The sequence below is a fragment of the Buteo buteo genome, chromosome 4 (genome assembly GCF_964188355.1).
Source record: "Buteo buteo chromosome 4, bButBut1.hap1.1, whole genome shotgun sequence".
NCBI lineage: Eukaryota > Metazoa > Chordata > Aves > Accipitriformes > Accipitridae > Buteo > Buteo buteo.
In genome coordinates, this window is record NC_134174.1 from 27,228,696 (window position 1) to 27,255,824 (window position 27,129).

At 55.1% G+C, this 27,129-nt stretch overlaps 2 protein-coding genes and 1 non-coding gene across 3 annotated transcripts; 1 reads left to right on the top strand and 2 right to left on the bottom strand.

The window, feature by feature from the left end:
- Positions 1 to 204: 204 nt before the first annotated feature.
- Positions 205 to 1,140, bottom strand: LOC142030591 (olfactory receptor 14C36-like). The gene has a single exon (XM_075026844.1). The coding sequence runs from the start codon at positions 1,138 to 1,140 to the stop codon at positions 205 to 207; it is 936 nt and encodes a 311-aa protein (XP_074882945.1).
- A 6,738-nt stretch (positions 1,141 to 7,878) lies between these two features.
- LOC142030476 (uncharacterized) lies at positions 7,879 to 14,501 on the top strand. The gene is made up of 4 exons (XM_075026710.1): positions 7,879 to 8,801; positions 9,082 to 9,119; positions 9,286 to 9,392; positions 13,221 to 14,501. Exons 1-4 carry the CDS (start codon positions 7,879 to 7,881, stop codon positions 14,499 to 14,501), a joined length of 2,349 nt encoding a protein of 782 aa, XP_074882811.1.
- A 4,385-nt stretch (positions 14,502 to 18,886) lies between these two features.
- On the bottom strand, positions 18,887 to 18,960 carry TRNAN-GUU (transfer RNA asparagine (anticodon GUU)). Its single transcript has one exon. It is a non-coding gene; the product is annotated as a tRNA-Asn (tRNA).
- Positions 18,961 to 27,129: the final 8,169 nt, after the last annotated feature.

Sequence of the window (27,129 nt, forward strand, 5' to 3'; positions counted from 1 at the left end):
TTACAGAGATGCGACGCAGGAGACCAGCTGTAACATCATGCCAGAGACATGTACGAAGGTCTCTGGGTCGGACAGACTGGGTTCATGTCACTGGAGAAGTGGAGTGGATGCAGACATTCCTGGACAAACAGGATTATCACAAACCAAATCCCCAAAGCAGAGGAGGAACAGTTCCTGAGATGAACTGGAAATGACTTGTAAAGGTTATTGCTGCTGAAAGACAAGTGATTGAATCAGCTTCTTCAGCGTGTCTTTGAGCTCCTGGTTCCTCATGCTGTAGATGAGGGGGTTCATTGTTGGGGGCACCGCCGTGTACAGAACCGCCACGACCAGATTCAAAGATGGTGAAGAGATGGAGGGGGGCTTCAGGTAGGCAAACATGCCAGTGCTGAGAAATAGAGAGACCACGGCCAGGTGAGGCAGGCACGTGGAAAAGGCTTTGTGGCGTCCCTGCTCAGAGGGGATCCTCAGCACAGCCCTGAAGATCTGCACGTAGGACAGCACAATGAAAACAAAACAGCCCCAAAATACGAGAGCACTAACCCCAAGAAGCCCAACTTCCCTGAGGGAGGAGTCTGAGCAGGAGAGCTTGAGGATCTGGGGGATTTCACAGAAGAACTGGTTCACGGCATTGCCTTGGCAGAGCGGCAGTGAAAATGTATTGGCAGTGTGCAGCACGGCATAGAGGAACCCACTGCCCCAGGCAGCTGCTGCCATGGGGGCACAAGCTCTGCTGCCCAGGAGGGTCCCGTAGTGCAGGGGTTTGCAGATGGCAACGTAGCGGTCGTAGGCCATGAGGGTGAGGAGATAAAACTCTGAGGACATCACAAAGACAAACAGAAAGACCTGGGTAGAACATCCTGCATAGGAAATGGCCCTGGTATCCAAAAGGGCATTGGCCATGGATTTGGGGACAGTGGTGGAGATGGAGCCCAGGTCAAGGAGGGAGAGGTTGAGGAGGAAGAAGTACATGGGGGTGTGGAGGTGCTGGTCACAGGCTATGGCGGTGATGGTGAGGGTGTTCCCCAGGAGGGCAGCCAGGTAGATGCCCAGGAAGAGCCAGAAGTGCAAGAGCTGCAGCTCCCGCGTGTCTGCGAATGCCAGGAGGAGGAACTGGGTGATGGAGCTGCTGTTGGGCATTTGCTGCTTCAGGGCACTGTTCAAGAGGGAAAAGGCAGTGAGAAAGTTAGAGAAGACTTCTCTGAGCAAAAAGGAAGGAATTTCTCATGGATTCTCCCCCTGCTACACACCGCCCCCTTTTCCTTTTCCAGGAGACCTTCCTTCACCTCCGTGGTTGGAGCTTTGGTTGCTGCTGGCTGAGTGCGCCGTGAGGAGCAGAGCCTCTGCTGACAGAGTGCCCAGGAGTCAGCCCTGCTCTGCAACAGCGGGTTCATGGGAATGGTAGGGGTGGGAGACATCGCCCTCATATGCTTCTCTGAAAAGCCACCAAGCAGTGCTGAGAGCAGAGGGATCCACTGCAGACCATTAAATGTCTCACCTCTTCTCAAGGTCTCAGCACCCCACCTCTAGCCAAGGACACACGTGGCTCATTTCACCAACCCAACAGCATTTCTTCAGTCGTAGCATCTCTGCGCTTCTCCATGGGGCTTTCAGATAACACAAAGGTGTTATTGGGCAGACTTGCACCCTGGAGGGCAGCTCGCAGCTTGGAAGGACCCCTCAAGGAGATAGCCAAGTGCCCTAACGATGGTATCTCATCAAGGGGTGACATCAACATTGGTGGGCAGCTGCTCTCGGCCTCTGTGCTCTTCAGAGGGAAATGGGCGAGATGCTGGAGAGCTGCGCCACGGCTCTGCTGCAGCTCTGGCTGCAGAGGAAGCGGTTCATGGTTCGGACCCCACAGCCCCGAGGGCAGAGGCTTTGCTGGGTGGGAGAGAGGCAAGGGTCTTGCTCAGAGGAAGGGATCTGCATTGGAGGGGATGATACGGACTTTTCTGAATTCTCCCTCCCATAACATTTCTGGTTTTAGTTTCCTCTCATTCTCTGATCGTATCCCTGCTGCCTGGAGATTTTCCTCCGGGGAGATGTTTCCCTGTCCCATGCCTTTGCCCTGTCAGGGCTCAGAGCTCCCATCCCAGCCTCTGTGCACTCGTCTTTGCTCCAAGAAACCTGCCTTTTGCAGGGCACTGGCTGAGCACATGTTCATGCTTGCAGGTGGAAAAGGGCAGGTCAGAACAAACCTGATGGGTCCAGCAAAGCTGATGCTGGTGCTGTCCATAGGCAGAGGAGTGGCTGAAGGCACTTCAGGAGGCTCCTGGCAGATCTACTGATCACTCAAAGTTACAGTCCCGGAGTGTCAGTGACTTCTTCAAACCTAGGAGTTCCTTTTCCATTTCTTCCTCTCCCCCCACCTCGCAACCGTAGGAAACTAAAAAAACCCCTGACCCTTTAAAGCTCTTTAACTTTACAGTAATCCCTGCTTTGACTTTCCTCTCAAAAAGTCCCCCAGGAAATGTCCTGGGGTGATGCGGAGCCCCGAGCAGCCCTGGCCCACGCAGCACCCTCCCGACAGCAGAAAGACCTGCCCTGCCGGGGGTTGCTCCTTCCACCCACAGCTTCCCCCCAGAGAGCCGCGGGGAGCAGAGCCCCGGCACGCAGAGCCCTGGGGTGCGGGGACCCTGCTCTGAAGGACAGCCCTGGGCACCCCTGGGTGCACGCCCGGCTTCACAGCCCTGCAGTCAACCCCGGGAAAAGGGACCTCTCCCTCAGAGGGTGCCGCAGGGAAGCCCTGCTCTGCACCACATCCTCTTGCTCTACACTAGAGAAACTGTGAAAGTCCTCCTGGCAGAGGCCATAGGTTGTGGACAGCTTTAGGAGATCCCTCCAGGAGCAGCAGCTTCATTGCCCTGCACGCACAGACTTACCACGTGGAGGACTGTGACGATTTCTCAGCATCCACCTACCCCACACTGCCTGTAACCTCTCCCTGCCTCGCTCCTCTCCCCTCGCTGCCTGCAGGCAGTGCCCTCAGCCCTGCTGCGCTTTGCAGGGGAGCTGCTCCTGGGCAGAGCTCTCTTTGTGCAGCGCTGCTCGTTTGCCACCAGCTCCCTCCGTCCCAGGAGCCCAGCTCAGCAGCAGAGGACCAGCCCAAGGCGTCACCTTCTCTGCTCCTTCTGGGCTCCCTCTGGGCGTCCCTGGGGCCCTACCGTGAACCAGGCTGAAGGAATCACTGATGTCTCCTGTCAGAGACAGGGCTGGGCGTGAGAATAATCTTTCTCATCCCATTATAAGACAGGACAGCCAGACAGTGACAGGCAGGGATCGCATTTGTCCAAGCTGAGGGAAGCGATTCAGCTGAGTCAATCAAGGCATCTCATTCTGGGTTTGTAGTCCTGGGGCTAGAAGGGGACTTTGCTCCCTCCCATGCCTGCCACAAACCCTCAGCAGGTGGGATTCCTCTCCTTAATTCAGGTGTGCACCTGTGTGTGAGCTGCTTGTTTCAGCTCCCATGCTAATTAATGGAAATGGAGGGTAGGAGTGAGCTGCTCAGATGAAAACACCTGGTGACATTTGAGATGCCAGAGGTTGTCCGAGGTATGTGCAGGACAGCTGAACCTGTCCCTGTTTCTTGTCTTCTGGGCAGCCTACACGGGTTTTCAGTTGACCAAGTCATGTCATGTACCATAGGGAGATCTCAGCTTGACTCTGTCTTCACCGTCAGCTGGGTTTTCTAGATCTCCTTTGACTATAATGACAGTTGTCTCATCAACATCCCCACATGGCCTAATGAAATTCAAAGCAGTTACTCTATTTATTGGCTAAATACAGACCTGTAGTGCTATGGGAGAGGGGTGGCTGGAGAGTAGCCCTGCAGAAAGGGCTCTGGGGGTGCTGGTCGACAGCAGGCTCAGTATGAGCCAGCAGTGTGCCCTGGCAGCCAAGAGGGCAAACCCCATCCTGGGGGGCATCAAACCCGGCATAACCAGCCGGTCAAAAGAGGTGATTATCCCACTGTATTCAGCGTTGGTGTGGCCTCACTTTGAATACTTTGTGCAGTGCTGGGCCCCACAATTTAAGAACGATGTGAAGGTCCTTGAGTGTGTCCACGGGAGGGCAACAAAGCTGATGAAAGGGCTGGAAGGAATGTCCTATGAGGAGTGGCTAAGGACTTTGGGCTTGTCTAGTTTGGAGACACGGAGGCTGAGGGGCGATGTCATCGCTCTCTACAGCTTCCAGAGGAGGGGAAGTGGAGAGGGAGGTGCTGACCTCTTCTCCCTAGTATCCGGTGATAGGATGCGTGGGAATGATTCAAAGCTGCACCAGGGGAGGTTTAGACTGGACATTAGGAAGCGTTTCTTTACCAAGAGAATGGTCAAACACTGGAATAGGCTTCCTAGAGAGGTAGTCATTGCCCCAAGCCTGTCAGAGTATAAGAGGCATTTGGACAATGCCCTTAAGAACGTGCTTTAACTTGGTCAGCCCTAAATCCGTCAGGCAGTTGGACTAGACGATCGTTGTAGGTCCCTTCCAACTGAAATAGTCTTGTCTCTTCTCTTCTCTTCTCTTCTCTTCTCTTCTCTTCTCTTCTCTTCTCTTCTCTTCTCTTCTCTTCTCTTCTCTTCTCTTCTCTTCTCTTCTCTTCTCTTTCCTCTCCGATGCCAAGGCTTTCCCAAAAAGCTTCATGTATCTGGCGGGGATTGCCTGGTTCAGCCAGGTAGCTGATGAGAGAAACGGTGGGGTTGGGGAGCAGGGACACAGACTGCCCATGGAGTGTCTGACATGAAGGTTACTGATTTCCCTACACATTCAGGCTCCATTAGGAGATGCTTAGGATCAATCTCAAGTGGAGATTGCTGACATCACTTAATCTGTAAGTACAAAAATGAAGAAAGCTGGAAAACAGAGAAGGCCTTTCTTAGTTTTAGTTACTATTGAAAAGTTTTCACTTTGGCTGCACTCCCGAAATCTCTCTGATCAACCAAAGAAGAACTGAGGAATTAAGGGAAATTACACCCAGAGACTTGGCTTGTTAGGGTGTTGTGCGTGTTAATGAGCCCTCTGGTGCCAAGCTCCTGAACTGCAGATACTGGAAGTTTGAAGAAGCCTCTAGAGAAGTAAAAGTCAAAAGCAAACATCCAGGTTTCTGAGGGTGTTAGCGGGCCTCACCGAGGGCCATCACTGAAGAGCCCATGGATGGAAGGACCAGACAGGTTGCCCACCCCTGGCGGCTGGTGAAGCAGGAAGTCGGCGGCACCGGTTACAGGTGGAAAATCAAATGTGGAGGTGGCTCTGAAAGCCTTCGATGTGTTTTGCCAAGCAAGACGGCCAAGCCTCGACCCTCATCCCCTGCAAAGCGGGAACCCTTCTCTTGACCCTCATCCCCTGCAAAGCAGGAACCCTTCTCTTGACCCTCATCCCCTGCAAAGCGGGAACCCTTCTCTTGACCCTCGTCCCCTACAAAGCGGGAATCCTTCTCTTGACCCTCGTCCCCTACAAAGCGGGAACCCTTCTCTTGACCCTCGTCCCCCGCAAAGCGGGAACCCTTCTCTCACGGGATGCTCAGGGCTCTTCCTGGGGGCAGTATGATGTGGGGGTGCGCGATGCTGAGGGGAGCACAGCTCTAGGACACCTCCCATGCTCCATGGTGGTGAGGAAGCAACGAGACCCTGGGGTTGTAAGGAACCGACGTCCTCTCCTGGGCCTCACTGGAAAAGACAACAGCCATAGCTGAGAGGACAAGGCCCTCAGTTCTGTTGGGAGTGGGTCTGGGCCCCACCAAGTCCCTTGGCTGTCCCTACCAAGTTGCCCTACACTACCCTACGCCTGCGCCCGTTTCCCTGCAGACTTCAACCCCCTCCCTTCACAGTAGGTTCCTCCGGAGCCCCAGGGACACGTGGAGGGAGCCCAGAGGGGTCAGAGAAAGAGCTGCCTTGGGCTGGTCCTCTGCTGCTGAGCTGGGCTCCTGGGACGGAGGGAGCTGGTGGCAAACGAGCGGCACTGCACAAAGACGGCTCTGCCCAGGAGCAGCTCCCCTGCAAAGCGCAGCACTGCCTGCAGGCAGGGAGAGGAGAGGCGAGGAGCAGGAGAGAGGTTACAGGCAGTGTGGAGCGGGAGGATGCTGAGAGCTCACTGGGGAAGAAATCATCACAGCTCATAACCCAGTAAGTCTCTGGCTGCAGGGCAATGTACCCGAGTTTCCTGGAGGGGTCTCCTAGAGCTGGCACATCCCAGGGCAGATAGGATCTGGCAGGGTGGCTCTCAGGGTTTCTTTCGCGTGGAGAAGGATGCGCAGCAGAGCAGGGCTTCCCTGCGGCACCCTCTGAGGGACAGGGCATCACAGGTCCCTTTTCCCGGGGTTGACTGCAGGGCTGTGAAGCCGGGCGTGCACCCAGGGGTGCCCAGGGCTGTCCTTCAGAGCAGGGTCCCTGCACCCCAGGGCTCTGCGTGCCGGGGCTCTGCTCCCCACGGCTCTCTGGGGGGAAGCTGTGGGTGGAAGGAGCAACCCCCGGCAGGGCAGGGTCCTTCTGCTGTTGGGAGGGTGCTGCAGGGATCAGGTCTGTTCGCAGATCCAGATCACCCCCAGGACATTTCTGAGGGCAGTTTTCATAAGAGTTGTTGATGCAGCATTTATTACAAAGACAAAGAGCTTTGCACTTTCGGTTTCCTACTGCTGCTGAGGGCTGGGGAGAGGAGAGGGATGGGAAAGGAGATCACAGAATCACGGAGCAGGAAGATGCTGAGCAGCCTTCCCCTGTGACAGGTTCCTCTCGGGTGAGCGAGGATGTGCATGTAGTGATAGTCACCCCCTGCCCCTCTGTCATGACCACGTCTGCAGCCAAAGGGCAGGTGGAGGGCAATCGTTTGGAAGGCAGGTTCAGTCTCAGTGGTGACTGATTCAGACCCGGTCACCTCTGTTCAAAAGGGTAAAACCAGAAAAAGGAAAGCCCTCCCAGGGCACCTTTCCAGAGGCAGGTGGCCCAAGTGCTAATGTCATGTCTGCCTTCAGGATGTAGAGACTATTCCCATGGGGGCATTTCATCCAGGCTCCTGCACTCAGCCCAGGGTGTCTGTTGTCAGTGACCACCCCGATATACGGGGCCTTTTGCTGCTTCTGTCTGCCAGCTGCTGTAGAGCGGGTCTGACTCCTGAGGAGCCCATTGGATGAGGCTCCTCCTCCTCATGGCACAGTCAGCCAGAGTAAATCAGAACAAAATCAGAACTGCCATCCCTTTGTACTGGGCACTGGTGAGACCACACCTCAAATACTGTGTTCAGTGTTCTTTCAACACAAGAAAGACATTGAGGTGCTGGAGTGCATCCAGAGAAGGGCAACGAAGCTGGTGAAGGGTCTAGAGAACAATTCTTATGAGGAGCGGCTGAGGGAACTGGGGTTGTTTAGTGTGGAGAAGAGGAGGCTGAGGGGAGACCTTATCGCTCTCTACAACTATCTGAAAGGAGGTTGTAGCGAGGTGGGGGTCGTTCTCTTTTCCCAGGAAATAAGTGATAGGACAAGAGGAAACAGCCTGAATTTGGACCAGGGGAGGTTTAGATTGGATATTAGGAAAAATTCATTCACTGAAAGTGTTGTCAAGCATTGGAGCAGGCTCACCAGGGAAGTGGTTGAGTCACCATCCCTGGATGTATTTAAAAGCTGTGTAGATGTGGTGCTTAGGGACCTGGTTTAGTGATGGACTTGGCAGTGTTAGGTTTACGGTTGGACTCTGATCTTAATCATCTTTTCCAACCTAAATGATTCTATGATTCTGTGACTGGGGGGAGCAGCATGAAGTTCCTCTTGAGAAGGACAGAAACAATGTGGGCAGTTTCTCTGAGAAACAGGTTTTCCTCAGAGAAGCCTGCGCTGACTTCTCCGTGTATTTTTCTCCTTGTACAGCACCCAAATCCGAGAGGCAGCAAATGTCCAACAGCAGCTCCATCACCCAGTTCCTCCTCCTGGCATTCGCAGACACGCGGGAGCTGCAGCTCTTGCACTTCTGGCTCTTCCTGGGCATCTACCTGGCTGCCCTCCTGGGCAACGGCCTCATCATCATCGCTGTAGCCTGCGACCGGCACCTCCACACCCCCATGTACTTCTTCCTCCTCAACCTCTCCCTCCTTGACCTGGGCTCCATCTCTACCACTGTCTCCAAATCCATGGCAAATTCTCTCTGGGACACCAGGGTCATCTCCTTCTCAGGATGTGCTGCACAGGTTTTTTTCTTTTTCTTTTTGATGTCAGCAGAATTTTTTTCTCTCACCCTCATGGCCTACGACCGCTACGTTGCCATCTGCAAACCCCTGCACTACGGGACCCTCCTGGGCAGCAGAGCTTGTGCCCCCATGGCAGCAGCTGCCTGGGGCAGTGGGTTCCTCTATGCCGTGCTGCACACTGCCAATACATTTTCACTGCCGCTCTGCCAAGGCAATGCCGTAGACCAGTTCTTCTGTGAACTTCCCCAGATCCTCAAGCTCTCCTGCTCAGACTCCTCCCTCAGGGAAGTTGGGCTTCTTGGGGTTAGTGCTCTCGTATTTTGGGGCTGTTTTGTTTTCATTGTGCTGTCCTACGTGCAGATCTTCAGGGCTGTGCTGAGGATCCCCTCTGAGCAGGGACGCCACAAAGCCTTTTCCACGTGCCTGCCTCACCTGGCCGTGGTCTCTCTATTTCTCAGCACTGGCATGTTTTCCAACCTGAAGCCCCCCTCCATCTCTGCACCATCCCTGGACCTGGTCATGGCAGTTCTGTACACGGTGGTGCCCCCAACAATGAACCCCCTCATCTACAGCATGAGGAACCAGGAACTCAAGAACGCCATTAGGAAACTGATTTCATCAACACCTTTGTAGTAGTGATAGACTTCCCATCTCTCTCCAGAAATGTCTTCCAGGCTATCCCATAGAAGTCTTGACCTTTTTCTTGTTCTTCTTCTTATCATTATAATTTCTGTTTAGAATGTGACTACAGAAATGTTTGTTTTCTTCTATTGAGGCATGAACTTGCTCTCTGTCACCTGGAGCCAGTATAAAGGTGTCGACCACTGGGTCAGAGTTGAATCCCTCATAGCATCTAATGGAATGGGATGTCCTGTGTGCCATGGGCTTTTCTTCCAATGCTGGTGTCAGGAGTAGGCATGAGCGATTGCACCCCCAGAAGGGCATTGGTCAGGATTCTGCATGGCTGTAGGAGCAAAAACCTGTCAGTCACATTGTTACCCGTTAGCAGCTGAGGAAGGGATTTTGGACTCACCCATCAGTGTCTGGTGACAGTGGAGGCAATGCCTGGTCACCGTGTTTCATACTTGGGGTTCTCCCCTATTGACTTGGCAGACGACATCATTCTTGAGGGTGACTGGAGCTGCCTGGAGAGCCTGAGGGATCTTTTGTGCACACTTGAACTGCGGCAAGAGGAATCCCAGCTCCTGTGGGTCTGTGGGGTGCGTGGGGGGAGTTGAATACCCAGCCAGGCCAAGGGTTTCTAACCAGTGGTAGGATATCTGCCTTGGCTCAGCTGAACCACTGCCCTACTGTCCTGGTTTCAGCTGGGATAGAGTTAATTTTCTTTCTAGTAGCTGGTAGAGTGTTGTGGTTTGGGTTCAGTATAGAAGAATATTGATAACACACTGATGTTTTCAGGTGTTGCTAAGTCATGTTTAGTCTAAAGTCAAGGATTTTTCAGCTTCTCATGCCCAGCCAGTGAGAAAGCTGGAGGGGCACAAGAAGTTGGCACAGGACGCAATCAGGGCAGCTGACCCCAGCTGGCCAAAGGGATATTCCATACCATGTGACGTCATGCCCAGTATATAAACTGGGGGGAGTGGGGGTGGGGGGATCACCGCTTAGGGACTAACTGGGCGTGGGTTGGCGGGTGGGGAGCAATTGCATTGTGCACCACTTGCATATTCCAATCCTTTTATTATTATTGCCGTTTTATTATTGTTATTGTTAGTTTCTTCCTTTCTGTTCTATTAAACTGTTCTTATCTCAACCCACAAGTCTTACCTTTTTTTTCCCGATCCCCTCCCCATCCCACTGGGGGGTGGGGGGGGGGGGGGGGAGTGAGTGAGTGGCTGCGTGGTGCTTAGCTGCTGGCTGGAGTTAAACCACAACACCTACACAAGGGAAAATGTACCTCTGGCTGCCACTGCCTAGGTGTCCAGCCAAGAAAAGTAAAAGAAGTAGGGGTTAACAGAGGAAGAATCTCCATCTCTTTTTGGTACCCATTCTCTGATAAGCCAGATCACACTGCTGGAATTAGCTGCTCTCTGCTCTTTGGAGAAGGAGCTCAAGGATGCACTGAGCAAATGGATTTCATAGCCATTTTTCACCTGTAATAACTTGCTAAGCCCTGTGTAGTCATGACACCCATGGTATCTCAGGTCAGCTCTGCATTCTGCTTGGTGTTCATTGTTATTGTTTGTGGTCTATGTGATCCTCATGTTCATACAGAAATGTCTGGATTCATCCCAACTTTGCTAATGCATAAACCTGTTGTGTCTGACCTCGAAGCATGTTGTGTATGTTTACAACATTGTCACAGCTGACTCCCTAGTACTATCTCTTTAAAAAATGTCATCTCACTGCAGAGATCTTCAGGGCAGGTCCTGAAGACCGGGCTATAATTCCAAAGATCATGCAAAGAATACAGGGAATAAATGGCACCCAAAAAGATCCTCTGGCTTTGCTTTGGTTCCCCAGTGGCCTGAAGGAGGAGCTCAGCATCCCAGAGTGATATGATGGGGACCCAGGTCTGGATCCAGGGCTCAGGTGTCAGTGCCTAGTACAAACAGAGTTGGACAATTGTCTCATAGTTACCTGCCTTGAGCTGCCACACGTGCTATAGAGCTAATCGCAGACGCTCATCCTTCTGGAGGGGAACCGGGAGAGCTCAGGGGCTCTGCAGGGACCGTGTGAGCCCAGGGGTGAGCAGGGAGCTTCACAAAATGAGAAACCATCCAAAGTGTAGTCTTAAAAAGGGAAAGCACTAAATCCAAGTGTGCAACGTGAATTGAGGACTCTGCAATCCCAGGAGAGGCAGCAAGCAGGAAGAATTGTTGATTCCCTCCGTGGTAGAGAGGCCTTATAGAGACATCTTGATAGATTAGAGTGCTGGGCAATCACCAACCAGATGACATTCAACAAGAGCAAATGCTCAATTCTGCACCTGGGATGGTGCAATACTGGAGGTGCATATAGACTGGGGGACAAGAGGCTGGAATGCAGCCCTGTAGAAAGGGATCTGGGGGTTTTGATTGCTGGTAAGCTCAATATAAGTCAACAATGTGCCCTGGTGGCCAAAAGGGCCAACCATGTCCTGGGGTGCATTAAGCACTGTACAGCTAACCAGTCAAAAGAAGTGATTGTCCCACTATACTCAGCATCAGTGTGGCCTCACCTCAAGTCCTACGTGCAGTTTTGGGCTCCACAGTACAAGAAGGATATAAAAATATTAGCATGTGTCCAAAGGAGGGCAACAAAGATGGTGAAAGGACTAGAGGGCATGACTTATGACGAGTGGCTGAGGATACCAAGTTTGTTCAGCTTAGCAAAGAGGAGACTGCGGGGTGTCCTCACTGCTGTCTACAACTTCCTCATGAGGGAGATGGAGAGAGAGGTGCTGATTGCTTCTCTCTGGTGTCCAGTGATAAGACACAAGGGAGTGCCTTAACACTCAGGGAAAGTTCAGATTAGATATTAGGAAAAAGTTCGTCACTGAGAGGGTGGTCAAGCACTGGAACAAGCTCCCCAGGGAAGTGGTGATGGCCCCAAGCTGTTAGTGTTCAAGAAGTGTTTGGACAATGCTCTTGGATATGTAGTTTAACCTTTAGGTTGCCCTGTGTGGAGTTGGGAGTTGGACTCAATGATCCTCATGGTTTCCTTGCAACCCAGGATATTCTATGATTCGATTATTCTTTTATAAGATTTGGGGTATAGCCACAAAACCAATCCCTCCAAAAAAGCCTGAGCCTGACTGTCCCTTCCCACAGTAGGGGCAAAGGATAGCAGTGGAGGGTGCTGCAAGCCCACTGAGTCCAAGGCAGATGAGGACTTTGTCTGCAACAGTAAATGATAACAGAACAGGAAGAGATATTTTTTCCCCCTCAGTCTCTGCAAGGAAGAAATAACTAAAAGTGCCTGATTGATCCTAGTCATTGCTTAGGAAAAAATCCCTGAGTCTTGAGTTCAGCACATATCCATTACTGACAATTGCCAATGGTATTTTTGGCATGCCTAAGAGAAATAGATCAGCTCTTAATTATGTCCCTTGCAACCAATTAACAATGCCTATCACTGGTGTGGACACAGCAGTCCCTAGGTGGATTAAAGAATATGCACCACCCCCTCCATAAGAGCTGGTAGCTGCTGGCCCCTTGCCTAAAAGGACAGGAGGGCTAGGACTATCAGAGAGGCTGGTGATGCCTCCAGCCACGAGGGCTGCAAGCCTGCTCCACACCTGAATATCCTTCTGGCCAGTGCAGGTATGGTTTCTGGCTCATTTTTCTCCTGGCTCCACAGTTTTCCTTTCTGCATCCTTATTTTCCAGTGCTGGGGACTGGAGGGGAGGAGAGGGAGAGGTCCTGTAGCAGGACCCTGCACACAGCCCTGCTGTCCTGGCATGCATTAACCCTTGCAGAAGGAAGAAGGTCTGAGTTGCATACAAAACCCCTTTGCATCACTGCCCTTTGTATGAGGAAGGAAACATGCCGTCTATGTCCACCACTATCCCAGGGCAAATGGTTCCCTCGTTCCTGGGGAGAGCTAAGACTCTTCTCCACATGTCTCCTCTTGGAAACTACTGCAGCACCGGCAGCTGTTTACACAAGCTCCCCTTGCTGGAATAACCCTGACTTGGGGTCAAGGATTGCCATGGGTTTGCAGTGGCAGTTAGCTGTGCTGCTCAAACCCTATTTTACCTGCTTTTCTTCCCCATCCGCTCAGCGCAGCATTGCCAGCAGCTCCAGCGCTTCAGCTTATACAGCTCTTCACATGTCACTGAGAGCTAACACAACCCTTGTATGAGTGAGAGGCTCTGAAATGATGTTCCCTTCCTTGCAGGTCTCAGGAGGTCTTTCAGTCACTTTCCCAAAATCACAGCTTACAAGAAAGACTTCACAGACCCTCCTCCACCCCTCTATCTCCAGGCTGTAACTTTCCTGCCCTTGCAGTGATTGCCTGCAGCATGCTTGCACGTAGGTAGGTGTTGCCACTTTCTCCACTGTGAAGATGAGAAATGGGACTTCCCCGAAGGGGATGGTGCTTTCTAGGTGAGCTCCAGCCACTGTGCCATCACAGCTCCCCAGATCACAGAGAAGGAGCCACGTGTCCCTGAGCTACCTGTGCGCTCTCAGGAGCTGCAGCAAGGCCAGGAGCTGCCCACAGCGCCCACCCGCCGTTGCGTGCCCCAAGCCAACGCACAACACTTGTTGTCCCAGGAGGACAACCAACACTGCAAGCACAGAGGCCAGGAAAGGGGTTTTGTGAGGCACACTCAAGCAAAAATTCTCTTTGTCACAGCAGCAGGCCACCTTGTACTTTCTGTGACCCGGGTGCTGTTTTTCTTGCTGCCTGATGTCCAGAGAAAACCTTTCATTTCCATGGAGAACAACAACCAAACCCTCGCCACAGACTTCATCTTCCTGGGTTTCTCCAGCCTCGCGGAACTGCAGAAGCTGCTTCTTGTGGTGTTTTTGCTGCTGTACCTGGTCACTCTGAGCATGAATACCACTATAATGATTATCATTTGGGCTGATCGGAGCCTTCACACACCCATGTACTTTTTCCTTTGCGTCTTGTCATTTTCCGAGACTTGCTACACCTTTGTCATTGTCCCCAAGATGCTGGTAGACTTGATAGCAGAGAGAAAAACCATTTCCTTCCTAGGCTGTGCTGTACAAATGTACTTCTTCCTTTTCTTGGGGTGCTCCCACTCTTTCCTCCTGGCAGCCATGGGCTACGACCGCTGCGTTGCCATCTGCCACCCCCTGCACTACAACAGAATCCTGAATTGGCGAGTGTGTGTTCAGCTGGTGGTTGCTTCTGCTCTGAGCGGCTTTCTGGTTGCCCAGGTGGTTACCCCCTTGATATTTTGTTTGCCTTTCCAGACATCCAGGAAACTCAACCATTTCTTCTGTGACATCTCCCCTGTCCTCCAGGTGGCCTTTACTCACACAAACCTCAGTGAGGCCATTATCTTCACACTGGGTATCTCTGTCCTTACAATCCCACTGATGCTGATCCTTATTTCATACCTCTTTGTTGTCTTAGCCATCCTGCAGATCCCTTCAGCTGCAGGGAGGCACAAAGCCTTCTCCACCTGCAGCACTCACCTGATAGTAGTGATTGTTCATTACAGCTGTGCCTCCTTCATCTACCTGAGACCCGACTCCAGCTACTCATCGGATCAGGATGCACTGATCTCTGTCACTTATACCATCCTCACTCCCCTGCTCAACCCTATGATTTACAGCCTAAGGAACAAGGATGTCAAAATGGCTCTTCAAAAAGCAATCAGGAAAAATATACTATCTCATAAAGTTTTCCAGTGAAGAGGTTAAGATGAGCTGCTTCCTGACCAGGTATTTTCAGCCAACAACTTCCAAAAAACCATCACCCCTTTTCCGTACATCCTTTTTTGCTCACAGAGAAGCTTTCAGGAATGACATGACAGCTAATCATGACTGCTAAGAACCTGACATTAACAATCAACAAATTCGAGTCACAGTGAGTCTGGAAACGTGACTTTCAGTGAAACACAATTTTTTTTTAAATTTAGAAACCCACATTTTCACTGCAGTGCTTTACACATGACACTGGGTAAATCAGGCACCACCAGCAATGACTTGAGCCCATTTTCATGCAAAAAATGGATTGTGGAAGGAAGAAGCCTCTGCAAAAATGGTCCAAGCAAGAGATGGTGAAGGAATCAGCATTTCACCCAAACAGTGAGAGCCTGACAGACTGCAGGAGGAAAACCCTCTCCTTTCTGTTAATTGAAACTAAACCAGGCAAGTCCTTCCCTTGCTTTATGTCCTTCTTCATTAACTCCTGGTATAATGCTGTTAATGGTCTCAATAAAGGAGTTGCAGAGCAGTTCCCCAAGGAAGTTTGTTTTTGCAGGGGCTGTTTGCAGACCTCTTGTGGTCCTTGGCTCATTTGCAGGGTTCAGCTCCCACCCGGCAGCAGTGGTGCCAGCGAGGAGCAGGCTGGGGCTGCCTGTGCCACCCTGCGGTGTCCTGTCTGTGGTGCCACCATCATGAAGAAGGGTGGAGAAACTGAAGCTGGAAGGGCCTTCCCAAGCCCTGTTCAGAACATCACCAGCTTCAAAGGCAGACCCGGTTCTCCAGGGCCTTTTGACAATTGCTTTGCAGGAATGGCTGCGGGAAAAATCTGTGAAATGATGGATGAGAGGCTTGGCTCCTCTTGGCACAGAGTTTGGAAATGCCAGCCTGCCCCAGCAATCGCGTTGGAGCCCCCTGAGACCAGGCATCTCCCAGGACCTAGCTATCCAGGCTTCCCTCTGCCCATGGCACTGGCAACCTTGCCCTCTACCTGTGACTTGCAAAGGGAAGGGGGGACTCTGGCATGGGGGGAGGGGGTGGATCCTGGATCTGACATTGGAAAGGCTCTTGGCTTGGCATTTTTACGGACACAGGTGGGGGAGGTGTGTGGGGGGGTCTTGAAGTCTCCCTGAAGAAGCCCAAATATTGCCCATTGCAGCAAGGAGAGCAGGGTGATGCCACGGCCACGTGGGAAAGCCGTGCTGCAGCAGATCAGCCTTTCAGCAGGGAAGGGCATTTCCATCTCTCGCAGAGGGCTGTGGCCACTGCTGCACGGTGCCAGCAGCTCCCCATATCCCACCGTCATTGTCCTTGCTGTCTCCTGAAGCAGCTGCTTCTACTGGGTCCCTTCTCCTTGCCCGTGGGAGATCCTGGAACCTGTCTCCCATGCTCCCTGAGGAAAATCCCTGCCCTGGCACTTCAAATCCTCATTGGCCTTTGTCTCTACGTTGCTCCCCAAAAGCTGCCATCAAGCACGGTCTGACTGATCTGGGGCAGGTAAAAGACAGCAAGGGTGGGGAAGGGTTTCGGTGCAAGGGATAGACTGGGCAGGAGGCAGGTTGGAGGTCCATGAAGTCAGGAGCCACATGGGAAAGACATACAGGGGCTGGGTGCTCAACACCCCTCCAAAGACACTGGCACATAGGGAGGCAAACCAGGAGCTACGTGGTCAGCACACAGACACGGGGAAGTGTTTCTCTGGGTGCAGGGTTCACCCACAAGTCTCCCCGAAGCTGGCTGGCTGGCCCTGGTGTGAAGCCAGACCTCGCTGTGGCTGTACCTGGAGGCTCAGCCCAGATCCTACACCTCCCTCTTCGCACAGGGAGCCCCGGCTGCCCCGGCCATCTCCATCCTGCAGGTACGTGCAGGAAGAGAGGTTTCACAGAGAAATAATATCACCTGTACTGCGGAGTCTATGCCGGATCTGGTGCTCCGGCAATGAAGGCACCTTTCAAGAACCACATACTTCAAGAACCATGAGATGGTCTTGCAGGTCGCATGGTCATGGACCTCGCTAAGACAACCTTTGAGAAGCTGGGTGCCCCGTTCCTCTGGAGAAGGGATCTGCCTGGGACTGCCTTCCCGTGGCTTTCAGGCATCACAGCCTGCTCACTCTGCACAGCAACCCCACCAGCTCGGGGCCCTGCGGGGAGCATGGGGAGGGGGTGGGAATGGCTGGCCAGGCCAGCATGGACACAGTCCCATGGGGAAAGGCTCTCCTGGGGCAGGGATGTCCCCAGAAAGAGCAGAGGAGCAACTCTGTGCTTCCAGGGAGTAAAAAATGACCAAGAGAAACCTATTTCTCAATGCACAGGGAGACACTGGCCTCTGTCTCCTCATGCCATGGCTGGCCCCCAGTGCCGGGGCTGATGCAGAAGACAACCCACCTCTCTGCCCTCCAGGACCTGCTGTGCCCTTCAGACGGGACGGTGTTGTCGTGTGAGTGCCCAGAGCTCTGCAGCACCCTGTGGTGGGCGCTGCCATGGGGTCAGCCCACACTGGGCTGCTGCGCTGGGGAGAAGTCGTGGTGGAGAGCAATGGAGAAGCAGGGCTGGGCTAGAAAGTGCCTGGCAGAGGAAAATGCCAAAGTTAATGGGTTAGTTTTGTCTGTGCAGCCACCTCCATCCTCCTGCTGGATCAGTGCCTGTACCGGGGACCGGCCAGGCCTCCCAGCTTCTCTCCTGTCCCAGACCCCAGAGCAGGATTGTCTGCGAAGCCTCTTGTGGGGCACGTCCTGAGCAAGGCAGGGACTGGGAGCTGGGAGAGGCTGCCTAGCAGGAGGTCCATGGGGGGGACAGGGCACCACGGGCTGTCCTGGGCATTGTGCCGGGGGGACCATTCCACACCCCCAAACATACCCTGTGCCCGCAGAGCAGGGCCGTGGGACCCTGTGTGGGGCAGCGGGGCTGGGCCAGCACAGGGACAGGGCAATGACAGGGGCCACAAAGCAGCTGCCAGGGAGCGACAGCAACGACGGGTACAAACAAGGCATTTAGCTGCTTTGCCTTCACCGCCCAGGTATGATTTTGGGAAAGCCTGAGATTGCTGGTGGTTGCAAGGGGAGTCAAAAGGAAAAAGAAGAGCGTTGATCATTGCGTTGGAGACCAAGGCTGAAGATGGAAAATGCAGGGCTGCTCCGGAACAAGGAGGGTGATTTAGATGGGGCTGAGGGACTAAATTCCTTCTTTGCCTGAATCTCTACTGAAAAGGTCTCTAGGACTCTGTGCCCAGTGAAAGCGTTCAAGGAGGAGGAGAGCACATATTGGCAGGAAGCTCGTGAAATCTGGTAAGGACAAATGCCAGTTTTTGCCCTGGAAGGGGACTAACCCTCGCAATGGCACAGGCTGGGAAGAGCCCTCTGGGAATGGTCTTGGTGGCCAGTGAGCTGGACAGGAGGCAACCATGTGGCCTGACAGCAAGGAAGGTGTTGTGGTTTAAGCCCAGCCAGCAAGTAAGCACCATGCAGCTGCTCACTTACTCCCCCAAGTGGGATGGGGAGGAGAATCAGAAAGAAAAAGTAAAACTCGTGGGTTTGAGATAAGAACGATTTAATAACTCATGTAAAATAAAATGTAATACTAACATTACTAACAATACTACTCCGACTAACAACAACAATAATAATAAATATAACAACAACAATAATAATAATTACTATAATTAAAAAAAAATTAAAGAAAAATAAACCCCAAGAAATGACAAGTGATGCACAATGCAATTGCTCACCACGTGCTGACCAATGCCTGAGCAGCGATCCACCACTCCCAGCCAATTCCCCCCCCAGTTTATATACTGAGCATGATGTTCTATGGTATGGAATATCCCTTTGGCTAGTTCGGGCCAGCTGTCCTGGCTATGGTCCCTCCCAACTTCTTGTACACCTGCTTGCTGGCAGAGCATGGGAAACTAAAAAACCCTTAATTTAGGATAAGCGCTACTTAGCAACAACTAAACCATCAGTGCTTTAACAACATTATTCTCACACTAAATCCAAAACACACTGCACCAGCTGCTAAGAAGAAAATTAACTCTACCCCAGCTGAAACCAGGACACAGGCAAAGTGGGATCATGCCTTTGGAGATGTGGGTTTGTATGGCAAGGTTTTGGTAGCATGTTAGTGTCTTTAGTGAACATAGAACTAAGGCAAATTATGTGGTGGGTTGAGCTCAGGTGGGAGCTAAGCCCTGCTCCCCAAGCTGGGCAGGCAAATCAGAATAAGGAACTGGTGCTATCGGTTCTCTTTCCTTCCTCTGGCTTTGCTGAGGGGACTGAAGAGCCTGTGTTTTTTTCTAGAGCCATAGGCTGCTTTGGGTTGGAAAGGAACTTAAACAAGGCTAGCACACTGTGGCATAGGCAGGCAGGAGGGGAGAGGCGTCCCTGGGTGGGCTCGAACCACCAACCTTTCGGTTAACAGCCGAACGCGCTAACCGATTGCGCCACAGAGACTCCCGAAGGGAGCTCCCCGGGGCTTCCCAAGGGCAGGCAGATGTTTGGCCATTGCCAGGGAAGCAGAGCTTCCTCACGTGGAATGGGGACCTGGGAAGAGAAGCACCACAACCCTCAAGGCCCACCCTTCATCCTTGTCTCCCTGAGCGACGGACCTCCCCTCCCACGGCATTCCTGCGAGCAGGCCTGTCCCATTCCCTGCCCGCTGCAGGCCACCCACCTGCAGTTAGCAAAGGCGGGCACCAAATCAACTCCTCCTGGAGCCTTGCACAAGTGCTTCGACTTCAAGAAGCACAAGAAGAAGCGGGAGGGCAAGACGGGTTCCCTCCGAGCGCCCCTCGTCCAAATGCCTGCCGCTGGAGAACGCCCAGCTCAGCCGCTTGCCCTGCGCCTGGCACACTCAGCTCCCAGGACTGCCGGAGCCCTCGGCACTGCAGGTGCCTACAGGAACCTCCTGGCCCCATGAGAAGGCCCCACCTTCTTCTCCCATGGGTCAGCACCGCTGGGGAGGGCTGCCAGTCTCCTCCCTTCAGGCGGTGCTGCCTCGGATCGCTCCCCTCGGCTGTCACTGTGCCCTGCTTTGGGGCCCGCCCTCCCCTCAGGGCTGCCTCTGACTGGCCCCAGGGCTCAGGCTGCCCAGGTGCCCCTGAGGTGATGCTCTCTGGGATTGGCCGCCTGCTGCGTGTGCTGCCCGCCCTCCCCTGAGGCGATGTTTCCTCCGATTGGCTGCCTGAGACTGCTCCTCCCATCCGGCGATGGGTCAGGCGGCTCATCAGTCAGCTGTGCTCTGCTCTTGCCAGCTGTGATTGGTGGAGCGGGCATGCCCCGCCTCCAACCAGCACCCCCCCACACACCCCGGCAGGGTGCCCAGCTTTTGCCCCTCTTGCCGCCTTTCCTGCAGGCCTCGAAGCTTGACTGGTGGGTTACCTGTCCATCACATGCCTTGCCCCCGCCTCCTCAAACGCGATTGGCTGACTCCCCAGGGACTGCTGGGTGGAGGTTGCCAGGCAACGAACTCCACCTTTAGGGCTGAGCGCCTCAGCGTGGAGCTGCGGGCCCTGAGGAAAGGCAGGGGGTCATCAAAGGCGGGTTTGGACCCTAAAACCGAGGATTTCGGCCCGAAACAGGAGGCTCTGGGCACTACGAAGGATAGGCGCGATGCTACAGCTGACGCTGGGGACCCTGCGAAGGAGGGGAACCTCTTGGTTCCTCTGCCCTTTGCCCCAGGGTGCCGTGTATGGGGCAGGACTCTGGACTCGAGAGGGAAACTTCCTCTGGCTCGCGGGCCAGAGCAGAGCACGCAGGAGGTTGCCACCTCTGAAGACCGGGACGAAGGAAGACTGGCCAGCTTGGCCCTTGCCGGTGCCCCCGCCACAGCAGGAGCCCCCCTCAGCCTGCTGTTCAACCCAGAAAGGGGCTCCGTTCCCGCTTACATCCTCACCTTTACCAAGGAACACCTTTAGGAAGGACTGGGCAAGGCGGAAGCACGTGCTTCCTTTGAGCGAACTTTGCAGAGCGTTCCGTTTGGGTCACGCGTGTGGTGGGACCCGCGGGACAGGGGGCTGAGGCTCACGTGGGCTCGCAGCCGGGCCGGCGTGCACAGCAGCCCGAGGGACAAAACCACGTCTCTGCTGGTGGCCTCCCTGTGTGGAGCTGCCCCTGCCCCCTGCAGATGTGCAGAGGCTCGCTGGGGGTGAGGAACAGCACCAGCGGGGCCTGGGTTAACGGGCAGGGGTCTGATGGGCCAGCCAGATGCTACTCTCCGTCCCTCTGCTCGGCCCCTGTGCCACTGCTGACCCTTTATGTCCCCCCGCCATTCCCCACTCGTCCCCCAGTGCCCCCCTTCCGCCCCCTGCCCACACACCTGTAACCTCCTGTGACCCCCTCGGTTCCCCCCAGTGCCCCCTACTCCCCCCAGTGTGTCACTGGGCAGTGCCGTGGGGGGGCCCAGCGTGATGGGACACCGGGAGGGCGAAGCCTGCTGTGGCGATATGGTCGGGGCTCTCCCGGGCTGTTCCCTGCACCAGCGCGGGCTGGTGCTGGAGGTGGTCGTGCCACGGCGGGAGGGGTGGCGAGGGGATCCCCATGGGCAGTGGGAGGGCACGGCAAGGCCCCAGGACCCCACGGGGAGACCCCTGCTCTGGGGTCTGTCCCGGCATGACTCCATTGTCCCCAGCCCGGGAAGATCTGAGAGGGGCCCCACAGCTGGCAGCCCCCAGCCTCGGTGTCACCCACACGTTGTCTCACCAGCCGCCGGGGTGCTGTTAGGGAAAGAACAGATATACTCCCCTTTCGGTGTCTTTTGATGAGCTTTAATTAACTCTGTGGTGCTGGCTGGGGCCAGGTATTGCGGAGGGATTCCTCTAGCGCCTGCCTCGCTCGGAGGTCCCTGTCGTCCTGCGGTCCCGAGAGATCTGGAACAACACCACAGGCAGCGCCGTGGGGACCTGGTCCCGGCCAGGTGCTCCCCTGGCCACCCCGCTCCAGGGACCCGTTCGCCGGGGATCTTCCCACAAAAAAAGACATCCCAAGCAGCAGTATCTCAGTAAAAGTCCTCTGACCCCTTCCTTCCCCATCTCCTGCCTTACCTCAGCAAAGAAAGCTGTAGCTGTCATCGCAGTTGAACTGAGCAGGAATTCAGCCACAGCAAGAGGTTCTTCACCAGACCGGGGGAGATGACCCCAGTGTGGAGCAGTAAGCTGCGCAGGGGTCACAAGCGAGGGACACAGTTACCCAGGAAGGCCACAGGCCGGGCCTCCAAAATTCACTTGTGCTGATGCAGACACTACTCTTCAGCTCCCGACGGCTTCCCAGGCACACCGGGAGGGTTCCAGCGGCCATTTCCCTGGGCACAGCCCTGCAGGAGTTGGCCAGATGCATCCCTGGGGCTCTTACCTGATCAGGAGACGCACCCCCTGAGGGTGAGCCACGGGGTCTTCCAGGCGAGCCCACACTCCCCAAATCTCGAGCAGCTGCATCCATCTCTGCCCCATGCATTTGCCCAGCACCAACTTTATAGCTGAAAGGAAAATCCTGGCAAAAGAAACAAAGCGCAAAATAAACAAACCCAATCAAACAAAACAAGTCCAAATAGCACCACTGCCAGAAACCCCAAGAACTCTCAAATGGCAGCAGGTTAGGGGAAGACTGATCTGCAGCAGAGCTAAATACCCCTGGAAAGATGCTTCACAGCCTTTCAGACTGCAGCTAACGACACTGGCATTTTCTTCATGCCCCAGACCCACCGAAGCAGAAGAAAACCCACGCCTCTAGACTGACTCCACGCTAGGTGTCAACCAAGGCCAACACCTCATACCTCTTCCCACCAGCCTTTGGCCAAGAATGACACCAGGGCCCGCAAGAGTCACTTCTCCAGCGGGGGTCCATTGAGGGAGTGCAATGCTATTGTGCACACAAGGGTATGCAGGAGGCAAGAGGACGGCCGTCCGCAGTATGAGCTGCGTAAGACCTTCCTGCCTGGGAGCTGGAGTTTCTCCATGAAGGAACAGAAGTAAAACCAACCACGACGACCGCTTTCCACATCTAGGAAGTGGGGCAGGCGAAGCCCTCCCTCAGCCCCACAAAGGCACATGCCTTGGCACGGGGAACTGAAGCCAGCCCCTCCATCTGCCCCTTCGGCTCTTTACCTGCACGGCTTCTCCACATGCAGTTGTTTCCAGCTGGTCATGAGCAAAAGCTGCCTCTCCCCACCCAGCATTTCACTGGCCCACCTGAGCAGGCTGGGAAGGAGGTGGGGAAGCAGTTGCATGAGCTCCTCCGTGCTCCTCAGGTCAAACACCACCTCGGAGATGGCACGGGTGATCTGCAGAGAAACATGACCAAGAACCACCTGTTCAGGGAAGGCCTTTTCCCACCAGCCTGGTTCCCCCGCCTGCCCGGGGTGGGGGGTCACTGTCCACACTTGTCACTCCTGCGACAGCCTTGTGGCTCAGGAGTACCAAACTGCCCTGGCTCCCCACACTCCTTGAGGCCGGCCCAGCACAGCGCCCTGCGAATCTCCACAGGCACCCGCAAAGGGCACCTGACTCCCTTGCGCCCAAGTGTGAGTTAGCAAGCAGATGCCGAGCTGCAGAAACGTGTCTGCCGTTGAACGTACCTTCAGAGTCTCCAGAGCAGTCTGACAGCTGTGCTGCTCACAAGTGGAGGAGTCCGTCCCCAGGCGGTCGTTTCCTGCTCTGTTTAATTTCTCCACTAAGCACCTCAGGATCTGAATGCCGAGGATGCTTCTCCCCAGGCTCCTCCACAGCTCCACCGTGTCACTGCAAGGGAAGAGACGTTCACCCCTGAGCCCGTATCCTTGCGGTCCTGCGGTGCCCTCAAACCTCCTCACCTGCAATGGGGCTTACAATGCCCCACTCACAGCAGAGACACAAGCATGCAGTCTTGCAACACTCCAGACTGCTTGGGCAGAAAAAAAAGACCTGCTTCTCAACCGGACCCCCCCAGGGCAAGGAAGCTGCAGGGTCCCTGTTTGACTACAGTGGGGAGGTGGGTAGTGCCCGTACCTGTCCATGAGCAGACTCTTCTGGAGGAGACTGCTGATTACAGGCTCCTGGTGAAAGCGGGTGAGGAGAAACACTGCACGGAGCACGAAGGGCCTGTGGGTGCTCTGCTGCACGTAGCTGTAAAGGGTGCTCAGGATTTTTGGCACCTGAATGGAAGAAGAGGAGAAAGAAGGGCTCCTTTACCCCCTCCTGTGGGGCCCAGACACAGTCATTCGGCAGACAAGCGATGCCTGCTGCCTCGACACAGAGTCCAGATCCAGCTCGAAACCTCACGCCTTCCACCCTGCCTGACCCTGGCTCACATCTGGAGCCCAGTGTGCTCTTGGCAATCGTGCACCTGCATGCACACACGCACACGCATGCACACGCTCACATGCACAGCCTCGGTCGCTGCACGTGCCGGGGCCCAACCCTATGAGCAGCTGCGTGCCCTGTGTGCACACAGAGGACACGGACCCATTTCACGCTCAACGCTTGGCTAACTCTCCCCATGTGTCCATAGCGATGCAAGACCACGACCAAACACGCTCTTTGAGACCCCGCAGATGCCTTGCAGGGCCTCTGCAAGCGCACGTGTCTCCTTCCAGAGGAACCCCGTTCTCCAGGGACGCTTTTCCTTGCCTCCACCCTCCTGAGACTGAGTTAGTCTGCACTGCTTGAGCCACTGGTGGCCCTAGAGCCCAAGCGGAGCGCAGCAGAGCGTGAGCGGAGGAGAACAGGAGCCTTGAAAGGGCAGGCACAGCACGAGGCCAGAGGCTCCCAGGCTACAGATGGGCAGCAACTAGTGGCTAAAGGAAGGGCACCTCACAGGCTGGGTAACACCACAGTCGGGGAAAGCAATGAGAGCAATGAACAGCGATGCAACCTGTGGAAAACCTAGCGTGCCCAGCAAAGCTCAGAGTAGATGGAATTGGGGACCAGTGAAGAAAGAGAAGGGTGAGGTGGGTCCCAGGGCAGGGAGGACTGACAGTGACCCCAGAGGAAGGGGAGGAATGGCAAGGCTGGTGCCTCCCAGTGCCTCACTCATGGGAAGGACCCAGACCAATGGCAGACTTTGGACAAGAAGTGCCCATAGCCTTGTCACCAGCTGGAGCAGGCGCCAGCAGCGGGTGCTAATGCACGACTCGGACCATCAGTAGCCCCTTGGCTTGGCACACAGGCGGCATTTCTTGAGCCCATGCCAACTGCACAGGGTGTAGTGCAACAGCCAACAGGAGAAAAGACAAAGTCTAATGGCAAAAAAGCTCTCCTTTACCTCCTGGACTATCTCCTCTCTGCATTCCACCAGGAAGATGAACACCCACTTTCCCACTGCTCTTGCACGTGGGCGCGTGACATGCAGCAAGCTGTCCAGGATGGCAGTCAGAAAGTCCACAGCCTGTGCTGCAGGGATGCACCTGCAAACAGCCTGGAGAGAAGTCAGGAACAGGAGAGCCCGCATCACAGCTCTGCCCCAGCGATTCGGAAAGGAAAGGCAACTTGACGGGACTGTTAGTTCAGCAGTCATGGAGGGGCCAGTCTCTTGGCCCTCCTGCTGTGCCTACAGTGCTGTTTACATCTGGTGCAGCTAACCGATTTGGAAGTGTCTACCCCCTTGTTGTTTGCTTATATACCAAATTGGTATTCTGACAAGAGCACTCACGCACACACACGTGTGTGCAAACACACACATCACGGTGTCTGCTCCAGCGTGCCTAAAGGACGGTCTTGCCTCAGAGCCTCCTGCTACTTGCTAACAACAGCTGTCCTGGACAGCCCGCTCTGGAGACAGAGACTCTGGAGGGGAGCAGGGAGACGTGCAGGAGCCCAGGAGCTGGGCCCCCACCCCACTGTTTCGGGGCCAGTTACCTTTGTTATTTGGGTACAGGTCTCCGCAACAGTCTCGGTGTCCGGGCTGTTCAGCTCCTCATAAAGGCACCGGATCTCATCTGCCTGCGGCACCTTCATGCTCTTGGCTGGAACAAACAGCAGGAGAGAAGAGGAGTCACGTCTACAGAAAGCCAACCTCTGGCCCCAGATACCAGTAAAGGAGAACCCCCCGTGGTGGCAGGGAAGGCCACAGGGAAAGCCAGGGCTCTCCTGAACTTGGGGCAGCGGGATTTCCTGAGCCCGATAAATGGCTGACAAATCCCGGGCTGGAAAGAGCCCTCTTCCTCCTTAAACCATTTGCTGGGGCTTCAGGGTTTCAGCAGCCTCTGCTCCTAGCAGCTGCGTCCCCTATTCCCACACAGGCCACCATCGTCTCTGGGAGGCAGGAAACCTCCCTGTGACTTCCCCAGCACAGGCAGACCCTGCTGCCTGAAGAGGAAAGGGTGCAAACACAACCCTTTGCAGCACGCTCTGGGCCTGCAGCTCAGATCCCTCCTCCCTGCCCAGTTTGCTCTGGGCAGCAAATTGGCTTCCCCTCTTGTGCTCCACAGGAGATTTCTTCCCTGCCAGGGATGACTTTGGAGACTGCCTGGGTAGCTGCCTGTCTCTCCAGGCTGAAGGCAGGGAGCGAGGGGGCAGGCACCCTCTGAAACGTCGGGGACCTCATCCGAGCGAGTTGTCTGACCACCCTCTGTCTCTCCTGGACCGTGGAGAGGGACAGACGTGGAGGGGGACAGTCCCCAGCACTGGTGACGATGTCCTGCTCTCAGACAGCAGTGAGGGATGGCCCTGACCACCCAACCTCACGCACGCCCCGGGGAGGTGGGACTCGGCAACACTCTCTCAGGGATCCTTCCTGAGATGGGCAGGGGGGCAGAGGGCTAACAGGGTGGGGGCACAAAACCAGCCGAGCACGTTGCCTCCCCCTTCCCTCCACGGGACCCCGGTGGCGCCAGGCCAGGAAGGGAGGGAGGGAGGATTGGGCTGAGCAAGGCTGGGAAGCGCCTGCTCTCCTCACCTTGCATTTGGAGAAGGTAGTCAAGGCAGACCCATGCCCTCTGATGGCACGTGTCCAGGCAGTCGCTGGTCAGAGACCCCAGCAGTCCCACCAGGGAGCCGAACTGCTTGTAGGAACATCCTCTCTGCAGGGGACAGCAGCAGGAAAAAGGTTGCAGGCAGCCCCAGCGCCCGCTCGCCTCTACTGCCCAGCCTGCTCCCTGGGCAGCGACCAGGCAGAAGGGCAGGCAGAAGGGCTGCCCCATAATCCCAGGGGCCCCGAAAGCCAGCACCCAGCTGGGCAGGGCTCCTTTCCAGGGCCACGAATGGTGGCAAAGGGGCACCAGGGCACGCGGAGGGTCCCTACTCACCGTGAGCTCACATCGCTCCTTGCAAGCGCCCAGCACGTGGGTGCAAACCTGCAGGGCTCTCTCCCGCTCCCCTTCTTTGGCTGAGGTGAGCCAGCCCTTCAGGACCTGGGGCAGGGGGCATCTCTCTCGCAACAGGAATCTTTCTCTCCCCGAGATCCCTCTCCCTCTCCCTTCTTCTCTGGCCCCTTCCTGGTGCATCCCCCGCCCCACCAAGCACCGGCCCTGCAGCCTTCACCGCCTCGCGCTCTGCAGCCGCCTCTGCCCTGCCCTCGGTCTTGCTTCCCTGCTGGCGTCTCCCTGCTCCGGCCTTCCCCCCAGGGCTGCTCTCGCCCAGCTCAGGGCTGGCTCTTGGCTTTCCCTCCACCAGGGCCCACTTCGCTGCCTGTCCTGGGGCTGCAGTGGCCGGG

Coding starts and splice junctions, on each gene's coding strand:
- LOC142030476 (XM_075026710.1), top strand. CDS start 7,879: ATGTCCAACAGCAGCTCCATCACCCAGTTCCTCCTCCTGGCATTCGCA. Junction 9,120..9,285: donor GCACCCCCAGAAGGGCATTG/GTCAGGATTCTG, acceptor TTGACTTGGCAG/ACGACATCATTCTTGAGGGT. Junction 9,393..13,220: donor AGCTCCTGTGGGTCTGTGGG/GTGCGTGGGGGG, acceptor GGTGCTTTCTAG/GTGAGCTCCAGCCACTGTGC.
- LOC142030591 (XM_075026844.1), bottom strand. CDS start 1,140: ATGCCCAACAGCAGCTCCATCACCCAGTTCCTCCTCCTGGCATTCGCA.